Source organism: Vitis vinifera, chromosome 17 (assembly GCF_030704535.1).
Source record: "Vitis vinifera cultivar Pinot Noir 40024 chromosome 17, ASM3070453v1".
Classification (NCBI taxonomy): Eukaryota; Viridiplantae; Streptophyta; class Magnoliopsida; order Vitales; family Vitaceae; genus Vitis; species Vitis vinifera.
The window spans coordinates 1233735-1254617 of record NC_081821.1 but is presented as its reverse complement, the minus strand read 5'-3'; the positions used below and the strand labels follow the sequence as shown (position 1 = coordinate 1254617).

General features: G+C 31.8%; 2 protein-coding genes across 2 annotated transcripts; one reads left to right on the top strand and one right to left on the bottom strand.

Moving 5' to 3' along the window:
• Positions 1-1321, bottom strand: LOC100254413 (uncharacterized). The gene has a single exon (XM_002284036.4). The coding sequence runs from the start codon at positions 829-831 to the stop codon at positions 139-141; it is 693 nt and encodes a 230-aa protein (XP_002284072.1). The 5' UTR covers positions 832-1321; the 3' UTR covers positions 1-138.
• Positions 1322-12726: 11405 nt separating this feature from the next.
• On the top strand, positions 12727-14674 carry LOC100249014 (heavy metal-associated isoprenylated plant protein 7). The gene is made up of 5 exons (XM_002284039.4): positions 12727-13135; positions 13229-13427; positions 13499-13704; positions 13778-13865; positions 14025-14674. The coding sequence occupies exons 1-5, from the start codon at positions 13127-13129 to the stop codon at positions 14456-14458; spliced, it is 936 nt and encodes a 311-aa protein (XP_002284075.1). The 5' UTR covers positions 12727-13126; the 3' UTR covers positions 14459-14674.
• The last annotated feature ends 6209 nt before the right edge of the window (positions 14675-20883 follow it).

The following is a 20883-nucleotide window of genomic DNA, read 5'->3' as shown; positions in this document are numbered from 1 at the left end:
TTTTCCCGAGAAACAATAGGAAAATATATATTATATTATATTTTTATATTAATATTCATATTCCAGGGGGATTATGGAATGTGCTGCTTCTAATACAACTGTTTTTCTTCATTTTTCTTTTTCCTTTTTTTTTTCCTTCTAAATATTCGGACTCCAAAGGCTCCACAAACGCGAATTTAATAAACCCACCACGTCCGGCAGGACTTTTCTGGCCAAACCCTTGTGGTGGCTCGCCGGAGCTGATGCGGACACCACCTCCATCTCCAACCCTCCATTCAACTCAGCGCCGTCGCAGTCCAGGTCATTTTCGCCGGGGTCTTCAGCATCAGGCTCCAGAACGACGTCGTTTAGGCGGTTCGGTTCGGTTCGGTTCTCCTCCGTTAAGTCGGCCGATCTTTCGGCGTCGCGGCGACCCACGAGCTTATCTCGCTTTCTTCCTCTGCCATTCTTTTTGAAGAACTCGGTGGTGGTCAGCTGGTCCTCGAACGCTTCAATGGCGTGGTGAATGAGCTCACGGTCCGGCGAGGAGTCCCACCTGAACCAGAAGCTGATGTAGCAGTCGAAGCACCCACATTCGAAAAGAGGAAGCTTCTGAACGTTGTGGGGTGTCTTGCACTTCTTCTTATGCCGCTCGATAATGGAAGATGGGTTAGCGGTGGTAATGGACCTGGTTATCATATAAGCCAAGACTTCACGATCGTCGACTGAGAGAGCTGAAGCCAGAGCTAGAATAGTAGCCGGAAGAAGCTTGAATACAGAAATGGCATCTTTATATGAAGAAGAAGACGACGAGGAAGATGGGTAGACTTTACCTTTTCTCTTGATCTTCATGCCCGCTTTGATCCCAAAGCCTTAAAACCTAAACTGAACCCTCCCTCTCAGCGTCTCACCCAAAGTTTTATACTTTATTCCGGGCCACTTGTGGGGATTGGTTTCTTTTAACGCCTCGAGTACCGCGAGGGGAAAATGTGTTTGCAGAAATGAGAGCTTTGGAGAGTTTCCAGAGGTAGAGAGAGAGAGAGAGAGAGAGAGAGAACCCAGAAAAACAGAAAAGAGAGATGGCAGATAAGCAAAGGACTGTAGAGGCAGATGGGTACGCCTTAGGGCAGAGAGTGATGAATCTTTTCCTTTTCTTTTCAATTTTTTCTTGGTCTTTTGCAGGTGGGGCCCGTCCCAAATTGTTTCTTTGAATTCCAGGCTTTTGTGGGGTCTGCCTTGGTCTTAGTCTTAGCAGTGTGTTTTCTTGGTTTTGGAATATAGGGTTCAGTCACGGTTAAATTGGTTGGCAGATGTACATCTTTTATGGCTTTTGAGTTTTGCGGCATGTTTATATGGTCATGGTTGTTTTGGGTGACCTTTTGCATTCCTTGGGATAGGGTTGTTAACAATAATACCACCTCCCAGCAGAAATTCAAAAAGAAAAAAAAAACAAAAAAGTTAAAGATGTTTAACCCGATTTCTACTTACATGGAATGTATCCAAACTCGAGATTTTATTAATCAAAATAAAAAAGAAGGTGCAAAGTGTAATATGCATGACCCATTCGAACTTTTCATTATACGATATTTTTAAAAATAGTTTTTAAAAACAAATATCAGAAAATGACTGAGCTCATGTTTTCTTTTCATTTTAAAAAACGGGTGACAATAATTTTTACTTATTTTTTAAAAATTATTTTATTTTATTTTTAAAGATTATTTTTAGGGAATAATAGTTAAATAGTGTTGTAAATTTTTTAAAACGATTTTTTATTTTTAAAAACAGAAAACTGTTTTTAAATCATATGGGAAGTAGTCTTTATGTTTTTATAAAGAATGAGTTATTTTGGATATGTTTTTGAGAAAATCAAAAAGTGAAAACACTTATGGTTTACTTGTTAATTGTTTACAAAATAGGTTATGAAATCATGATATTTGACGAGAATATATTTTAATTATTTTTATTTGTTTTCTCATAATTGTTTTAAAAATAGTTATATAAATATGAAAATAATAATTAAAAATAGTTATTAATTATTTTCACAAACAAAAATTCGTTTTAAAAAATCAAATTGAAAATTTATTTTTCATGACTTATTTATATAAAATAAATTTGTAAAGTTAGTTTTCATGACTTATTTATATTTATGTATAGTATAAATGTAAATCCAATCATGTAAACATTATCCGTTTTAGGGGGCATTCATGACTACAAAACTTTTAATGTCTTGCATTAGATAAAGAAAAGAGTTCATAGCGTTATATATGTATGAGTTTTTTTTAACTATATAGACATGTTTTAAAGTCGTAAGGGTTTAGAGCAAACAATAATATTAGACTTTCTTATAAAATAAAGAAGGTTGTTGGAAATATCTCTATAAATATTTTAGATCACGAAGGGAAAAAGTTATGAGATGGAGATGAGTCTGTAAAAATTATACGAGGTGGATAGAGATGTGAGGAAGAACGGGAGGTACCTGGTGGAGCGAGAGGGCTTGTAGTAAGGTATGGATACAAGGAGTGGGGAAATATGGGATGTTTCAGAAACCCAATAATCGTATCTGGTTCTATCCTCTATAATATTCTCTATTGTATAGTGGAATCATTCTCTCTCATCCGTGGACGTAGGTATGGTTGGTCGAACCACGTTAAAACCTCGTGTACCGTATGTATGATTGTTTTATTTTTGTGTTCTTAAACTAACATTATTGGCATCAAAGCTTTCCCTGTCGCAACAATACAAATAACTAAAATTACCTAAAATTTATATTTTAAAACATTATGTTTTCAAAATAAATTATTAAAAACTATTTTATGTTGAAAGTTTGTCAATTAAAAAAATTATTTTCTATTTTAAAGAAAAAAAAATGTTTTCAAGACCAATTTCCAAGTGGGTGTTAAGCCTTTCAAACAATGTTATAGGTAAAAAGAATTAAAATTTCCCACATGCCCTGGTCTGATCCATTCATTGGACTTCAGAGCCAAATCCAGACAACATCAAGGTTTGGCTCCTAAAGAATTCCACTTGGCAACCATTCAAAGGCCCAAGTGTAAGTTCAAATACCGAGCCCAATGGGCCATGAGAGGGTCATTTTTTGGTATATCCCCATGCCAGATCCAAGCCTGAAATTCCAGTTTTCCTCAAAAATAGCAAGGCCTTTTCAGTCTTGGATTTGGGTCTCTGCATGGACCACCAAAGCTTTAGATTGGCCCCTTTTTTGAAAGCCCACATTTGGGTTGTGCATGAATTCCTGTCTTAGCTGCAATGGCCCGATAACAACTCCGACAAGTTGGGTCACGTTGACAGCTAACAGAAGCTTGATTAGGAATGGCAAGGGGGGGTTGGTTTGGGATGGGTCGCCCCCATTCCAAACCCGCCCCGTTTATTAAAACAATTCTTATTCCCGTCCCATTTTAAAAATTAAATGGGGCGGGGCGGTTTTTAATTACATTAAAATAAATATATTTTATAAATAATTAAATAATTAAATAATTAAATTTTTATAACTTATTTTATTAAAAATATTTTTTATTATCTATATATTAAAAATAGTAAAATAAAATTTTAATTTAATTTAATTTTAAAATAAATTTTATATATAATCGGGATAGGGTGGGATGGGACAATACCCGAATCCGTTTCAAATCCATTTATTAAAATTGAACCTCGTCCCATTAGGAGCGGGATGGATACCCGAAAAAACCCGCCCCATTGTCATCCTTAAGCTTGATCACTTATTTGAAGATTTTTCTCTTAAAGGTCATAGGTGTTTTAGCAACATTTAAGGTTTGTATTAGGCATTTAACAATATTTTGAAAACAATAATAAAAAATCAATTATTAAGAGCATATTTTTAAAACAACTTTCACAAATAAAATTTTGTTAGAGAATTCAAATACCAAGATCAATTTTTTCAACTTATGCTCCATGAAAGTAACATGCGCACACACATATCAAAAAATATATATATCACCTAAAAAAATTTCAAACTGTGTATTAAAAAAATCACTCTATTTTAAGAATAAATTGTTTCAAAAATATTTTAAATTCAAATTTTGTACATGTGAAAGTTATTGTTTTTAAGAACAAGTATCAAACAAAACCTACATGCCTTCTAGACCTCATATTTTAGCCATGGACCATCTAGAGGTCCAAGAATAACCTTACTTTCCGACCACAAATTTCAATATAGAATTAGTGACAGAGAAAACTTGATGGTGTTACTGATTGGCTTGGCATTTTTCATGCAATGAAACCGACATTTTAAAAAAAAAAAAAAAAAAAGTTTCTATGGTCTAAGCTATCCAAACACAAAATATAGACTTGCATTGGTGAAATTTAACCTATTTAAAAACCATACCCAAAATTCTATAATTAGCCCCACAAATGGACCTTTGGCCATCTTTCTAAAATGTACCATATTAATTGACAAGGTAGTGAGCGTCACACAACTAAATTTCACTTTCAAGGAATATTTGAATGACAAACAAAATTTAAGAAAAGTGCCCTTGCAAGAAAATACACATCAAAGACAAAAACCCAATGCATGATTAGAACGAAAAGGGCTTGCTAATTGCTAAGAGGCATCCAAATCATATAGTCTTAATCCACTGAAATGAGCTCATTTTCTATGAAAAAAAGCTAAAAAGGAGGTTGTAATTCATGTGGACCCCAAAATTATGGGCAATCGGTTAGAATTGAGTCATGGGTCACATCCCCATTGTACGTTTCTTGTGATGAGAGAGTAGGGGCACTCGAGAGATGGAGAGAAGAGCAGGGTGGATGTGTGTCATGGGCCTTAAGAGCTTACATGGCTCTTGGTGGAGAGTTTTGAATGGTGCCATGATTTGAGTTGGGCTCCACAAGACATTATCACATGCATGGCCAATCAAATAATCTTACCATCATATGTTACGCTTTTCTTAGACATGATTGACACATGACCTCCCTTGGGGGGTTGGGGCTGGCTTGGCATGAGTGGGATCATCTCATCAAATCATGTATTGTACCATCCCTTGAATCATAAAAGAAATAACGAGTTCTTAATCATTAATTATTTTTGGATAAGCAATTAAGCATATACAAAAGTATGCTTTGATGCACACTTAAAAAAAATGGAAATGATAGAGTTTTGTAAATTTAAATTTACTACATTTAGTTAAAAAAAATAGAAATTCGTATATTTTTAAATCAAAGATAAATGGAGATGATATTTTATTTTTAAGAAAATATGAAATTTTAATTATTTTTAGAGGGTTACTATTTTCTTTTCTTTTTAATATACCAAAAAACACATTTTTTTTCATAATTAAATTAGAAAATTTTATAATATTGAACTTTTAATATATTGGACTTTCAATATATATAATATATATTAATTGTTAATAAAAATAATTTATCATTTGAATTTCATATTCTAATCACATTTTTCTTTTTCAATTATTTTTTTTATCGTAATTGTATTTTTATTTTACAATATTCAAATACGAGTAAATCACGAAATGGGTACTAAAAATCAACCATATTTAGTATATTTTAGTGTTGATTTTGCAAAAATAATTATGTTTTGCTAATGTAGATTATTGGGATGATCACATGATGTGCTCTAAAATAGGTGTAAGAAGTATTTTAGAAACTAACTTCTAAAGGCTATCTAATCTAATAGGGCACATATCCCCTAGCTCTTAATAGCCTTTCTCCAAAGAAAACATTAAATAAAGGAGACATCAATTCATTTCTACTAAAAAGATACTCTACACTATTTGGTTAATGTGACTTGAAAATGAATTTGAAAAACATCAACCAAAAATATTTTATTATTTAAAAAGAAAAACAAACAAAAAAAAGTTGAGCATTTACTTTTCATTTCCCTTGCCATAATGGTCATATTCCAATGTGACATCCCAACCAACTTCATTGATGCAACTATTAGTCTTGTGATGTAACATTACTAAATAGTGTGGTACTAACTTGATATTGGAATGGTAAGGGTTAGTCAATAATATCAAATAGTAGATGTCGTTGTCTAATTTTACTTGAATATATGTGATATAAGAATGTGATCAGAATACAAGAAATTTAAGTTAGAGTCAAATAGTTTTATTTGTTTTATACGAGAAACACGAAGCCCTGATTCCTAATCCATCTCTTCTCTTGAATAAAGACCTAATTTACTAAGCATATACCTGAGATCATAGAACAACCTAAATTGCTAATATCCATTGATGCTTGTTTCTAAATACAAATAATTGATCGACATCTTTTCTAATTCGTTTATATAAGAAGAAAACTATATTGTAGTAGTATCAAAATTTTGGTATAAGTAATGAAATAAATCTTATGCTCTTTATTCTAATTGTATGAAATTATTATGTATTGTGACTCTTGGGATTAAAGAATATGATGAATATACAAAAAAAATGAAAGTAAAATATGAAAAATATGATTAAAATATGATAAATATAACTCTAGTATTGAACTCAAATGATGTCTCATCTCTTTTATTATAAACTAAAATCCAATTATTAATATTAAAACTTAAATTTGGTACTTTTTTGATAGTGTAAAATTTTCATAATTCTAAAGCACGCATTAAGAAAAGTTGGAAGATAAATGAAATCGACCAAAGAACTTCAAAGTCAACGTATTAATGAAATGAGCATAGAACAACAAAACAATAAAGGTTGACTATGCTACATCATAGGGCATTTAAAATGGAACCCCACTTGGACCAACCATGAATACTAGTAGTTGATACCTGTATTTTTCCCTAATCCATGCCACATATAGAAACAAAAATGAAAAGGCTCACCAACTTCTTCCTTTTTATTTTAGTTTCATTCCTTCATCTTTGGTCATGCTTTTAGGGTACAATGGTACACAACCCTACTCTCATCCTAGAATCACTCAATTAAGGGTACCCCAATGGCCCCAAAGGTCCATTTGCATTGAAAGCCTTATGGCAACGACCACAATAAGATGTTTGTTACATTATTAGAAGGAATAATTGATTTGATTAGTACTATTTGGCTACTACCTTACTTCTTTTTGGGGCTAATGTTCTTGTGGGGTACGCTTTCAAGTGGGTTGGTGTCCCCTCCATGAAGTGTTTGTGGCAATCCAGTTGGCCTCTTGGCCCAAAACTAGGCCCAATTCTCCACTCCAAGCATGCAATCATCTTCTTCTTTTTTACTTTGCTTCTCTAGACCTTTCATGTAATCTTCTTTGGGATTTTGTGGATTAAAGTTAGCAGGGTCATCAAGTTGGTGATCTTCTTCTTGTGGCCTAGGTTTTCCCGATGAGATCGATCAATCTATCGATGGGGTCGGAGCCTTTTCCGATGAGCCATATGTCTGGTTTTGGTGCCATAATCGATTTGATTTAACAACACCATCTAGAAAGATACGAGCTTATTTTCCCCGTTGTTGCTTGCTCAAAAGCTCCCCCAAGACCTAAAAATGTTAGGTCAAGTGCTGCATGTTAATGGACCGGTGGCTCGCAATATGGGCACCATATCTTTTTGACACATGTAATGAAGTTAGAGGTGCGTCGAGACACGTCATTGACACATGGCACCTAAAGGAGTCATTAGCCACCTTCATCTGTATTGTCATTCCAAGAAATCAGCTCTAGAGACTTCAGGTTTAAGGAGAAAACAATGGCATTGTCTTCAGTTATTTGAAGACATAATCACATGGAGAAGGCAACTCTTTTTATGGGCCTAACCGATGTGGGTCTCCTTTAGGAGGAGTAGGCCTACTGAGGTAGATTAGTCATACTTTCTATGCATATCCCATGTGTGAAAATGGAAATGAGAAATGGAAAAGAAACACCAAATGCTTTCATGAAATAGTATGTTTGGTTCATGTAAAATGCCAAGGAAAAAAGACACTAAAAAATAGGTTTTGATATCATGGAAATAGGTAAGGAACCAAACGAAAAATGTTACAAGATTTTTCTCCTAATTTTTCTTAAAAAATATTTAAGAAAAGCACATTTTTCCATGTACCCATTAAAGTATAAGCCACATGACATTGGGAGTAGATAGTATTTTTGGGTGTTATAGTGAATTTATTTGTTAAATCAAATTTGTATATATGAAAATTATGATAGTTCTTGAAAATTTTGAGAGAAAATACTAAAAAAAGAAAAAGAAAATAGAGTGAGAAAATAAAGGAAAAAATAAAAAATGAAATTTAACATTTTAGTTGCTTCTCAAAAATTTCGAGGGAAAAAATAAGGAGAAAATATGAAAGAACAAATTAAAAATTATTTAAATTTAATAAATTATTTTCACATATAATTTCAAACTCATTTCATTTTTTAAGTAAAAATTAAATAATTTAAAAACATATAAAATTTTAATTATATTTAATTTTATTTCTCATTTTTCATGAATCAAATATTTTTTAATATTTTTTTTTTCTCATTTTCTTGTTGCAATTTGAAATCAAACTTAACCAAAAGGATACTCTCCTTTTATCATCAATAGTTTAAATTATATACTAAAATATAATAATCAATACTAAGAGTATGTTTGACAGTAAAATAAATATTTTCTCTTAATATGTTTTTAAAATAATTACCAATAAAATGTTTCTCTAAAAAACATTATAAGTGGTTTTTTTTTAGATTTTTAATTTTTTTTAATTTTATTAATTTCAAAATTACTTTTTATGTTAAAAGCTTTTGATAGAATCGTTGTGAAATGGAATCTAAAATTATTAAAATTTTAGGTATGGTATTTTTTTTTTCATTTTATAAGATTAAATGCAAGTCTTTTAGGTTGAAGCTTGTCACAAAGAGAGCATCATGGTGCTGCCATTATTACCCTGAAACTGCAGTTATTTGTAGAATCATCATTATTCGGAAGTAAATTGGCATGGTGGGTGAAATCTAGGAGGGAATTCATTCAGGGTGTGGGTGAATTAGGTAAGAAATTTAAGATGCCTGGTGCCAATATTAAAGGCTGTTGTTTCAGGCACACAGGCATTTTCCTCATGAAAAGGGTGTCATGGTCCATGAATGGAAATTGCAATAATGCAACTCTTATCTTTAAAATTTCCATAAATAATATACCAGTGTGAAAGTTTGGTTAAAGCGTTTTTGTTGAAAAACATACCAAAGTGGATGATTGACTCGTTTCGTACTAAAAATAATCATCGAAAATTCTTTAATATGATGAATTCATATTTCTCAATGATATCCCGTAAGACAATCGACCGAATATGTTCATTGATATCTTCTTTTTCTAACTGCATTGTTCTTGTTTTTATTACAATAAAAGATTCCCTTTTCATATGAAAAAGATCTGTATCAATAATTCCGACTTTACTATACAATCAATTTTTTAATATTTTTTTTATTCACAATAAAACTCTTTTTCTATGTTGTTGTTAAGCACTCTTAGCATTTACATTTTAAAAATGCTTTCGAAAAAGTCATCTATCAAATGTTTTTCCATAAAACATCAGAAGTGATTTTTTAACTTTATAAATTTCAGGAAACCATTTTTTTTTTTCAAAAATATTTTTTATATTAAAAATATTTTCTAAAAGTACCCTCAAACAAAAAATCTCATTTCTTTATACTTTGGAAATAATTAACTTTAGTCTAAAATTATTCTTCTTTAACCCCATATCTTTGTATCCAAGTTCAATCATTCACATTTAACCCTACCAAATGCATATATGTTTTGGGAGGTTTCACACCATAATGAAGAAAGCCAAAAATACACAAGTATATGCATCATGGACTGGCACATTTATAGAGTACAGCAATTTCAATACTTTCCGATCAAGATAAGAAGAAACCCCACCAAGAATATGCAGACGAAACCGTACGTAGCCCCATCAACCGCCCAAAAAATCTTTATTTATTTATTTATTTATTTTTCTAATACCATGATTGTATGAAAGGAAGATTATGACTAGACGTTAAAATTCAACATCTGTGTTACTAATAAAAAGACAGTTACAGTGAGGACGCGATTATTGGAGAGTGAGATTATCATTGGATATGACAGAAAAAGTGGCGATGAATTTGTAACAAAAAAATAGTCATATTTATTTGTATTTTGACTTGGGTTTGTGTATATTCAAAATTTTGTTTTTTGTATTTTAATTTTATTTCTTTATATTATGATTTAATAATTCAAATTTAATCGAATATATTAACGGTTCTCATTACAAGATATAAGATACCATTTTATAATTATGTAAATATTGTTTTAGGTCCAAAAGGTTTTCAAGACTTTAAAAATACGTCTAGTTAAAAGGGGTTAGTATATAAATAGCATTAGAGAATTTTTTTTATCATATTCAATATGGAATATCACATATTACATGTACAATTTATATCGCATTCTTTTATGGTCAAATCGATCTCATCGTTATACATTTTTATCTTCTTTTTTTTTTTATATATATTTTAGTTTCATTTATTTATACCTAGATCTTAGATATTTATATTTTCATTCAATGATTTAAATTTCGTTATACACTCTCAATTATCTAAATTAAAGTTTTGGTATACCAAGATTCAATGTCTTAAATTTTTTCATAAAACTCAATTTATATCGTATCACACACTTTCAGAAGATATCTATAACTTATATTAGACATCCCGCTAAATCAAATTATGGTTCACAAATTGTAACGCGGATCACTTAAATGATCGCTGTTATAACATGTTTGTAAGATATCAAATTAAATGTCATGAATAATTTGATGCACTTTTTCTAAACACCATTTTATTATCAGATGAAATGGTTAAGACCGGATCCAAAAGCCTATATTTTGGTTTAACCAAAGCGTCCATGGATGGAGGTGAGATGAGAGTGGAGTGAGAGGAGCACATCTCTAAAGGTGTTGTTATGAATCAGAGCCAACAAATGTCTCTTCCATGAAAATTCCCTGGTCCCATTTGCACGATGGCAGGTGGTTGAGGTCAACAACAATGCCAACCTTAGGAACTTTCGGTCTTCTTTCCGATCATGCAATCTTGGATTTCTTCTTGGGTCTACCCTATTATTTTCTTTGTTTCTTCTTACGTCTTACTCATTCCCCAACCCCCACCCTTTTTACCTCATGGTAATGTGGAAATATTTGTTTTTTATTTTATTTTATATCACACCCACCCACATCATTTTTGGTGGGATGTTTACTTCATTCTATGGATAAAAAATAAAAAAAAGTTTGAAATTAGATTTCCAATCTCCTAGGATTCTTTTATTTGGTGGGATTTTTTTTTTTTTTTTTATATTCATCCACAAAAAGGGTTAAAAATGTCGATCAAATATTTTTACACGTGATGATATGGGTCTAGCTAGAGACGACAAATTTATTTTTTATATATTAAAGTTTATTTTTTCAAAAGATGATACAGATGTTCGGTTTACAAACCCATAATATTTGAAAGTCATATCTTATAAAAGAATGATGTTGCTTTATTATTTAAAAATATTTATTTAAATGATTTCTATAGTCATAAAATGTATTTTCTATTAGGGGTGTTTACTTGTTGGATAAAAAGATAGGGGACTATGTTTTGTGGAACGTACCCATTGGCCACTACGTTATGGAAGGCCAATTTGATTAAAGAGACTTTACAAATTTGTATAAGAAGTGGGTGGAAGGGCAATAACTCAAACCATGAATCTCTTGGTCCTCATGATGATGAACAAGCCACTAATCCAAGTTAGGTTATACCTAACCTTGTTTTCAAACTTATTATTATTTTTTCTTACAATAAATCTAAGAAAAACTATACTTTAATTTTATTTTTAAAAATAATTGGATTTAATAATAAAATAAATAAAAAATTCTATGCCTGAGATTTGTTTTTTAAAGTCAAAAAACAAGTTCTTAGTCTTAATTTAAACAAACTTGCAATCTTTATTTATTTTGTATTTTTTTAATTATTGAAATGAATAGCCAAAAAGAGAGGTAGGTCCCAAAAATAAAAAAAATGGAAATAATTGTAGATGATAGAGACAATGACAAGAGTAAAAGATAAGGCTTTATTTATAGAATTAAAGGAAAAATAGTAGCTTTATAATTAATTATCTTGCTACGTCCACCTAAGCATGACTCACATTGTTGATAAATTAAGCAATATAAAAAATAATTCCTATCAACAAAAATTATTAAATTAATAATTAAAAAATTAAATAAAAAACATGTGATTTTATTTATATTATAATTATAATGTACCTTAAGAAGTAATCGTCCAAGTTTTTAACCTTTCAATTTTAGTATATATTTTCATCATTAATAAAATATCCTATTTTAGGTTAAGTTATCTCCACATGTATTTCTAGAGGATTAAGTTTTTATTTTATTTTATTTTATTATATTAAGCGTGTCCTAATATTTCCAGGTGGGCAGACTTTTCCATTTTTTCTTAAATAATATTTACTTTATAATATATAGTGGAATTGATATAGGTGTGACTTGTCAATGTGAAGTAGATGGGACGTTCATAAATTTTACAACACACCCTTGATCTTATAATAAATGCAGGCAAAATTAAATGAATTAATTGAGGGAATTCTGCAAAAATCTTCAAGAAAATAAAATTTTTCATTAAATGACTTCCCTAATTTAGCAATTGAATTTAACGCCCAAGGAAAAAAAAAAAAGTAGATATTACCAATTATTCTATCCACATGGATACGTCCACATCATCACCCACGTGTCATCCATGTAGAGCCCGCTCCACTCTGTATAGATACTGCTGGTGGTATTGATGGCCGTACGATTTGATGACACCAACTACCAGGATAAAGTCGGAGAAAGCTACGGCTGAGATTGGAAGATATAGGTCGATATTCCTGAGGGAGGGATCAGAGAGGAGAGCCGAGAAGTTTCCTAGCGTAGCCGGAAAATGCCAAGCGAGAGTAACCTCTAGTGAACATATGTGTCGACGGTGTTTTTCTTACGGTGCACGTGCCTCCTTATAAAAGGCCACGTCAGGTTGCTGATGGTGATGATGAGTGGTTTCAGATCTGATGGTTGAGAGAAACTGAGGGAGAGACAGTGGAAAGAAAAGGTGGTTTGCGAGAGTAGAGAGATAGAGAGATAGAGTGATAAGAGAGAGTGCTTCAAAACTTATCTCACCACTCTGGTCTGTAGTACTGAGAGGAGAAATGGGGGAGGTCTGGGAGCCTTATCCCTCTAGTTTTCTCGAATTTTGATCTGTTTTTGTTGTTCTGGTATTGAATTTGGGCCGTGTTTTTGTGTTTGGATAGGAGGAAAAGAAGCCGGAGGAGAAGAAAATGGAGGGAAAGAAGGCGGAGGAAGAGAAGAAGGAAGAGAAGGCGGCGCCGGAGGAAGGGAAAGCAGCGAAGGCCGAGCCGCCTCCGCCTCCGCCGGAGATTGTGCTGAGAGTCTACATGCATTGTGAAGGCTGTGCTCGGAAAGTTCGCCGGTGTCTCAAGGGCTTTGACGGTATGGATTTTGCTTTTGGTCTGGGTCGGTTTTTCCTCTGGTTTTATTGATGGTTTTTTTGTGGGTTTCAGGCGTTGAGGACGTTATCACCGATTGCAAGAGCCAGAAAGTGGTGGTGAAAGGAGAAAAGGCCGATCCATTGAAAGTTTTGGAGAGGGTTCAGAGGAAGAACCACAGACAAGTTGAGCTACTCTCTCCGATCCCGAAACCGCCGGCCGAGGATGAGAAGAAGCCGGAAGAGAAAGAAGCACCGAAACCGGAAGAAAAGAAGGAAGAGGTCCGTATCAATTCTCTACACATCAATCAACATTTTCCCGTCTTTTCTTAATTCCAATCTTCTTCTTCCACAGCCCCAGGTGATTACAGTGGTGCTCAAGGTTCATATGCATTGCGAGGCTTGCGCGCAAGAAATCCAAAAACGCATAGGGAGAATGAAAGGTACATTCTCAGAATTAACAAATTTCGCTCTTTTTAATCTTTTTCTCAATCAGAAAGTAAAGATTCTTTACTTCAATAAAATATTTGATTCTGGCTGAGGATTTTTTTTTTTTTTTTTTTAATTCCAATCAATTCTCAAATTCTCGGGTATCCAAACAGGAGTGGAGTTCGCGGAACCAGATCTAAAGGCGTCTCAGGTGACGGTGAAGGGCGTGTTCGATCCGCCGAAGCTGGTGGAGTACGTGTACAAGAGAACTGGGAAGCACGCTGTGATCGTGAAGCAAGAGCCGGAGAAGAAAGAGGAGGAGAAGGGCAAAGACGGAAAGGAAGAGAAAAAGGAAGAAAAAGGAGAAGGCGAAAAAGAGAAGAAAGGTGGCGGGGAGGAAGAGAACAAAGGGAAAAAACCAGGAGAAGAAGCAGCGGCGGAGAAGGCAGACGTGGAAGCGGAGACGAAGGTGGTGGAGCTGAAGAAGAACGAGTTCCTGTACAATTACAATTACCCATATTACCCTCCCAGGTACTACATGGAGCAGAACCCATACCCCTCGCAGATCTTCAGCGACGAGAATCCTAACGCCTGCTCCGTCATGTAAAAACGGAGCAACTACAAGGGCAGAATCGGGAAATGGGGGTTTAATGGGTAATTTCGTAATATGGGTGCCCTTTCTCCTACATCTACATGTGGCTCTTTCCCAGTCCCAGTATAATCTACAGAGAGACACTGTAGAGTTTTGAGGCTTGTACTTTTTCTTTAAATCTGTTGTTTTATATATAAATAATAGTATATAATAACATATAAATTTCAAAAATCTTGCAACTTTGCTTCGAAATTTTCACTCCCTTTTATTCAATTTAATATTTTAATTATATATATTTTTTATTAAAAATAATAAAATATGACATGCAAATAAAAATTAACAATGAAGGGTATTTTCTTAAATATATATATATATATAAATAAATAAATAAATCAACCAATCAATCAAATTATTATTATTAATTATTTATTGTGGAGAAGAAGAAGGTCTTCTCTACCACTATTAGGAGAAGTGGGTGGGTGGTGGGAAAAACAGTTGAAAACATTGACGCACGATTGAAATGACATGGAAATGTTGTTTTTTATTTTTTAATCTCCAAACGCGGCGTTAGGTGAGCAATGGTTTTTGATAAGTTAAAAACTTTAATTCTAAGTTTAATGCAATGCTTTATGCCTATTTAATTAGTTTTATCAAAGTACCTTTTGGCTTGAGAAAAAAAATTTAGTATTGAAGTTGTATAGAAAAATTCACTTTAATATTAAAATATGCCACACATCCTACTAAAATTGAGATAGCTTTTTAATAGAAGATGTCAAAATTAGGGCATGGACCTCCATTACAACAACCCAAAGAGGAACCTTTTTCTCTTCACGTCCATACGCTTACACCCACCGGTTATGCAAGGAAACAGCAATGAGAATTCCAAAAGGGACTTTTCTTTTTCAATCTCGGGGTTTTTATTTTCCCCATTTTCATTTTCTTATTTATTTCTAACTCGGGTTTAATTTTTTTCATTTTTTTTTCAGTCATGTTCGGTAGCTATTTTCCAATTTGTTCTTTGAAAAAAAAAAAGAGTCAGAAAACAAATTTTTATTTTTAAAAATAGAAAATATATGATTTTAGAACGTATTTTAATTTTCAAAATTATTTTTTAGAGCTATTTTAAGATTGCACCACCGGAAATGATCGCTAGGGATTTGGATTCTAAATATGTATGTAGTACTGTCAACTCTGAGTTTACAGAAGAAATGAAAAAAGTTTTTCCCGAGAATTCTCGAAGGAAAATGCAAGGAGAAGTGACGGGGTTGATGTTGGCGGGTTGATTTGGAAAATGGAAAACGTCGTTTTTCCACAGTTTCTACATTTCCTCGCAACCTCCAAACAGTCTGTGATTTTCCCGATTCAAGGCAGTGTTTGCTGATTCGGGGAAAAGATAAAATTCCCCGTCTCACGAGTATTTGTGAATAGACAACGACCTATGTTGAAGTCGTTTTCCCTATCTTTTCCAACTTTCCCTTTTCCTTGAGTTTCCAAAGAAGACTTACTTCCTCCCCAATTAGCCTTTCCCTTTCGTCCGGAAAAATGGTTAGGAAAATTCAAAGGCCGTGAGAATTCCTCTTAGAAGTTACACGTCACTTTACAGTTAGGTAATCACTCGTTTTTCAAAATAAATGAAAGAAAAAAAAATATTGACCATTTGAATAAAAGTGATCAGGAGAGAGTGGGTATTTTGGTCATTCCAATTAGTTATCGGGGGAAGCCTTTGTCTTGAACTATTCAATCTCGCTCCCCAAAGGCGCCGTATCCCACCTTATTATTATCTATGAAGTATATAATATAAATAAAAAAATATTTAAATATACACACAATTACTAGTCTCGAAGACTATGCTTCATAATATCACATACAAAAGTTAAGACAATCGATACAAATCCAAGCTTTAATCATATGATCTTTCAAAACATATGTTAAACAAGGGTATAAATATCTCAATTTAAATAAATAAAATTAAGATATAAATGAATAAAATTAAAATATAAAATAATAAAAACAAAATATAAAATAATAAGATCAAACTTATAGCATCCGAGGTTATATCGATAATGAAATATCTATAATAAGATATAGGTTATTGAATCAAAAGAATTCTTAATAATTAAATATATATATATATATATATATATATATATAATAATTAAGATTAATTTTGAATTAAATATATTTTAAAGTAATAAGAACAAGGTGTACTTAGTTAAAATATTAAAAAAACTGAATGAAATTAATTTTTTAAAAATATAAATTATTTAATAAAAAATAAATAAATGAAATTAAAATATATCAATATACGTGTGATATTACGTGGTTATCATTCTTTTTTGGGTAGATACGGATTCGGTTATACACAAAAAGAGAGGAGATACGTGTACAAAATAATGGAACGTAAATTTATACACGTGGCATCATCTTGAACCGTACAACTCGTCAGGAGCGTTTTCACCAGGTTATTACGGTGGGGCCCAGTAAAAAAGGACTTTTTCACTGGCCATAAATTTTACTCTGGGAGGGTACACTGCTAAATTCGTCTGACAGCCATTTTTTTAGGGGACATTATGGAACCCAGTGAGTGATGGCGCTCAGGGTAGCTCGCATTTCTATATCTTCATTTATAATTCTTTACTCATATACCAACTTTCAGAAGACGCCGCCATGGCCAATGCCCCCTCCTTCCATTCCTTCCACGCTCCCTCACGCGCCACCACAGCCACGTGGTGGTGTTGCATGCGAAATGTATGGGGTGAGGGACGTATAAACGTGAAAATTATATATTAAAAATAAATTATGATTCATTGCACCTTGAGAAAAAGTACTATCCTTTTCTTCCGCAAAAATAGTGGAATTTAGATTAGGTTAAAAATATTTGTCAAATCAGTACGGCTAATTCACGGGATCCTCCATGTGATGATTGGTAGAGACAAAAATATAAGAATAAGATAAAGTTATAAATAATTTATTTCAAAGAAAATATTTCCTTATAAATGAATAAAATATTAAAAAATTATTCATACCTAAAATTAGAATTATTGATATGAATCCCTTTCATGTAAATTGAAAGTAGAAGTGATACAAATTATTAAAAAATCGAGATCAATTTACTTTGTTAAAAAATATATCAGTGAACTTTTATGAAATGGTTTTACGAGATTTAATTAAAAATGAGTTTTCGTGTTATTAAAAGATTTTATGTTATTATTTTAAGTTTGAGTTGGGTATATGTTTTTTTTTTTCTAAGACATAATAAATTTTTTTAATAATAATACTTTTTCAATGGTTGTTGTTGTCAAGAATGATAACGATTGTGTGAAAAAATTTAAAATAATTAAAAATGTAATACTTTTAGTAAAAAATAATGAAAGTGTTAAAAAGAGGGTGGTATAAATTTCTCTTTTACAAATGTATGACGCAAATGATTGTAATAGGATACGAGTAAATCATTTAACGGACAGTGTAAATTTCTTGTCATGGAAATTGAGATGTTTGATTGAAAAGACAAGGAATCATAGGAAAAGGGGAGAATTTAGAAGGAGGAAGATGAATCACGCTCGGTTGAAGCGCGTGGGATTTTGCAATTGGCACCAAGCTTTATATGGGAATTAGAGGGCAGTGGGCAGAGGGCAGAGGGCAGAGTGCAGAGTTGAGCGATGATGGGTTTGGTAGAGGGGCCCACGTGATGGGTCCAGATTATTACGGTAGATCCCACGTGACACCCCGGAGTTGTTCATGATCTCGTACGTTGCGGCTTTTGTCTATTTTTCTGTATAACCACTTTTTCAAAATACCGCCCCACCGCCGTATTTCCAAATCTCCCATACCAATTTCGCAAAATCCTAGGCTAGCGAGCTCGAAAACGTAATTTTGAAAATATACGATAAAATAATAATAAAGTACATCACAAAATTAATTAAATAATAATATAAATATTTTAAAAAATCAAATCAAATTTAAATAAATTTGACGCTATTTTGGATGGTTAAAGTATTAGAAAACTCTAAAAAAGAATTTGCAAATTTTCATACTTAATTTAGAGTAAAAAAATAAAAAAATATGAAATAAAAATTATTTTAATTTTTTTATGTATACAAAGAATAAAATTAATAATTTAAATTTATTCTTATTTTTCTTCCTCTTCCTATATTTAAAAAAAAAAAAAAAACTGACAGTTTTGATGAGGATTGATCCAACGGCGGCGAAGGAAGAGAGCAGGCGGGGTGGGGACCACAGAGGGTGGGGGCGTGGTGGCGTCACACGTCAGATACTTTTGAGGAAAAGGTTAGGGACGGAGGTGGGGGTCACATGGCATCACTAATTGGTATATTGTCTTGTCTACTGACCCACCCTACCATTGTGGGACCCTCTATTATTTATGCAGATATGGGCAAACAGTCCCTTACCCATTTACCCACGGCTCTGCCTGTACCAGCTAAACTTTGCCCATAAATGTAAAGAAACTAATAGACAGAAAACTAGCCATGCAAGTACGAATAGCGCCATGTTTGGGAGCATTAGAATTGCTGAAGTTGACGGTTACGATAGAATCATCAACTCCAATCACCCATTGATCATCCTACCATTTGGTCTGCCACCGACCTTTTAATACGAATAGTTAAATTTGAGTCGTTGATCAGGAGTCCTCAAAATATTCGATCAAACAAAAATAAATACATGTGATTAAATTCTTGAGCTTTTCCATAGACACCAAAATGACATCAAAATGCCACTTGAATGATCAATCAGAAAACAGGAGGGAAAGAAATTGGAGAGAAAAAGTAAAAATAAAAATAAAAAATAGATTCAAAGTTAATAAATTATTTTTAATTAATTTTTTAAATTTATTTTATTTATTTATCTTTATTATATAAAAATTAAATAAATTTAAAATACATATATTTATAATCAATTTTAATTATATTTGATTTTCTTTCGTATTTTTCATATTAAAACCAAATATAAAAAAATTATTTTTTTAATATTTTTTTATAACTGAAATGAATTATAACTAAAAAAAAAAAAATTGCTGAGAGTAGCCTAATAAAGCTAAATTTTGTATCAATTTAAAATATTAATAATGTATAAATAGAGTCAGAGTTTTTATTTTTTAAAATTAATTCACTAAAATTAAAATTTAAAAAAAAAAAAAAAACTTCATTGGATCCCTTTTTTTTTTCAATATATATAATATTTTTGTAACAACCCCACAAACACAAGGTACTATCTAAAATTTTAAAACAAAAATAGTACAACACATCTCACAAAATATTCATGAATTATTAAAAAACAACTTATAAATGACAACTATTCTTCCAAAAAAAAATATATTTTTGTACCAAAACCCTTTGCTTTCTTGCTAAAACACCCATTAAAGAAACCCTAATCTATTCTTGAAATCAGATGGGCCTTTGTGACTTTATTTTAAATTTGGGGGCAATGCATGATTAATGCCACAACCCTGATGCCCTGAAGGCTTCTTTTAAGTGGGGATCTTTTGGAAGTAGTGCAACATGTTGCATTATTATTGAATTCTTTATAAGAATGGGAGTAACACTAAATAATAATATGTCTATATTTTTTAATTATTTATTTATATTTTTTCCTAACTCTACTGAATTAATTAACTACTCCCATTGTGTCCCCTACTAGGAAAAGCTTTGTATCACTTTAAAAAATGTTTTAACCATGTGCTAATAATGAAAGAATTTGAAAACTATAATTCAATTTTTATACAGGGCTAAAGTAGTATAAATTTCACGACCCAAATTTCAGATGACTCAAAACTCGACTTTTGATTCTAGGTCAAAGATTTGACTTTAATGGTTCATCTAATCATCATTCTTTTTTATCACTCAATTAATAATTTTACAAAAGCTATTTTTAAATCTACCATTTGTCATTTAAAACTTAGATATTATAATAATTGCTTAAGTTTTTTTTATTTTTAAAAATGAAGTTAAATGAGACCGATACAATTAAAACTTGTATTTTTTACTTCAAAAAAATAATAAAACAAACAACATTTCAAAATAATTATATTAAATAAATAAATAATATATAATATAACCATAATTTAATATTTAAAAAATGGATGGATAAATTACAAATGTTAGAAAAATATTAAATTGGTTAAATTAAAAATAATTATATAAATTAATTCCAAGGTGGGGTTGCAAGTGGCATCCAATAAATCATATTGGAAGTGGAGCTATATGTGTGACCAGTATCCCCAAAAATCCAAATTCACAAGGTGTTTTGGGATTTCAAAAATTGGTACATGTTAATAATTTAAAGATAGATCATTTCCATAAAAAATAAATAAAAAATAGATGGACACATATAATGTAACTTTTCAGTCATCTCATTATTATTGCTTTGGTGATTAGCATTAGTTGAGGACACAATTGAAATGAAATATTTTCATTTCCCAATGA

Coding starts and splice junctions, on each gene's coding strand:
- LOC100254413 (XM_002284036.4), bottom strand. CDS start 831: ATGAAGATCAAGAGAAAAGGTAAAGTCTACCCATCTTCCTCGTCGTCT.
- LOC100249014 (XM_002284039.4), top strand. Junction 13,428..13,498: donor GTGTCTCAAGGGCTTTGACG/GTATGGATTTTG, acceptor TGTGGGTTTCAG/GCGTTGAGGACGTTATCACC. Junction 13,705..13,777: donor CGGAAGAAAAGAAGGAAGAG/GTCCGTATCAAT, acceptor CTTCTTCCACAG/CCCCAGGTGATTACAGTGGT.